Source organism: Condylura cristata, unplaced genomic scaffold (genome assembly GCF_000260355.1).
Source record: "Condylura cristata isolate star-nosed mole 26May11 unplaced genomic scaffold, ConCri1.0 scaffold00035, whole genome shotgun sequence".
Lineage (NCBI taxonomy): Eukaryota > Metazoa > Chordata > Mammalia > Eulipotyphla > Talpidae > Condylura > Condylura cristata.
This window is the reverse complement of record NW_004567136.1, coordinates 15,849,596-15,850,261: the sequence shown is the minus strand read 5'-3', so window position 1 is coordinate 15,850,261 and position 666 is coordinate 15,849,596. Positions and strand designations below refer to the sequence as shown.

At 72.5% G+C, this 666-nt stretch overlaps 1 protein-coding gene across 1 annotated transcript in view; it reads left to right on the top strand.

Annotated features, from left to right (window-relative positions):
• ARNT2 (aryl-hydrocarbon receptor nuclear translocator 2) overlaps positions 1 to 666 on the top strand; it is a 29,208-nt gene that overhangs the window by 22,855 nt on the left and 5,687 nt on the right. Inside the window, 1 exon segment of the mRNA XM_012732704.1 lies at positions 191 to 619. Coding sequence (XP_012588158.1) covers positions 191 to 619 — 429 coding nt within the window.

Genomic DNA, 666 nt, shown 5'->3' with positions numbered 1-666 from the left:
GCCGGCAGCCCGGGCTGAGCCATCAGGCGGGGGCCCTGTCTGCGAGCAGGGAGAAGAGGTGGCGGCCGGGGCCCTGGCCCTGGCTCTGGCTCTGGCGATGGTCTGCGGCAGCAGAGCCGGCTCCAGGCCCCCGGCGGGCGCATTGAACGCCGGGCTCCACCCGGCGGACACCCCCTAACCCCGTCACCAGTGGGGCACCGACAGGGTGAAGCTGGCGCTGGGAGCCCGAGCCGGCCACACAGGTGACCCCAACGAGGGCTCGGCAGGCCAGCAGCCGGCCACCATGCCGAACGGGACACCGGCGGGCCAGGTCCTCAGGGTCAGCCGGGCGAGGCCTCAGCGCAGGCCTGGCCAGCCGGTTCTCAGCTGCCCCCCAGCCGGCGCCCACCGGGCGCCCCCCCACCCCTGTCCTACGTCCTCTCAGGTGGTGAAGCTGAAGGGCCAGGTGCTGTCCGTCATGTACCGCTTCCGCACCAAGAGCCGGGAGTGGGTGCTGCTCCGCTCCAGCAGCTTCACCTTCCAGAACCCCTACTCGGACGAGATCGAGTACATCATCTGCACCAACACCAACGTCAAGTAGGATGCCCGCGGCGCCCAGCCCCTGCCCCTTGGGCAGCAGGCTCCGCCCCAGCCCCCCACCCCGCGGGCAGCAGGCTCCGCCCCAGC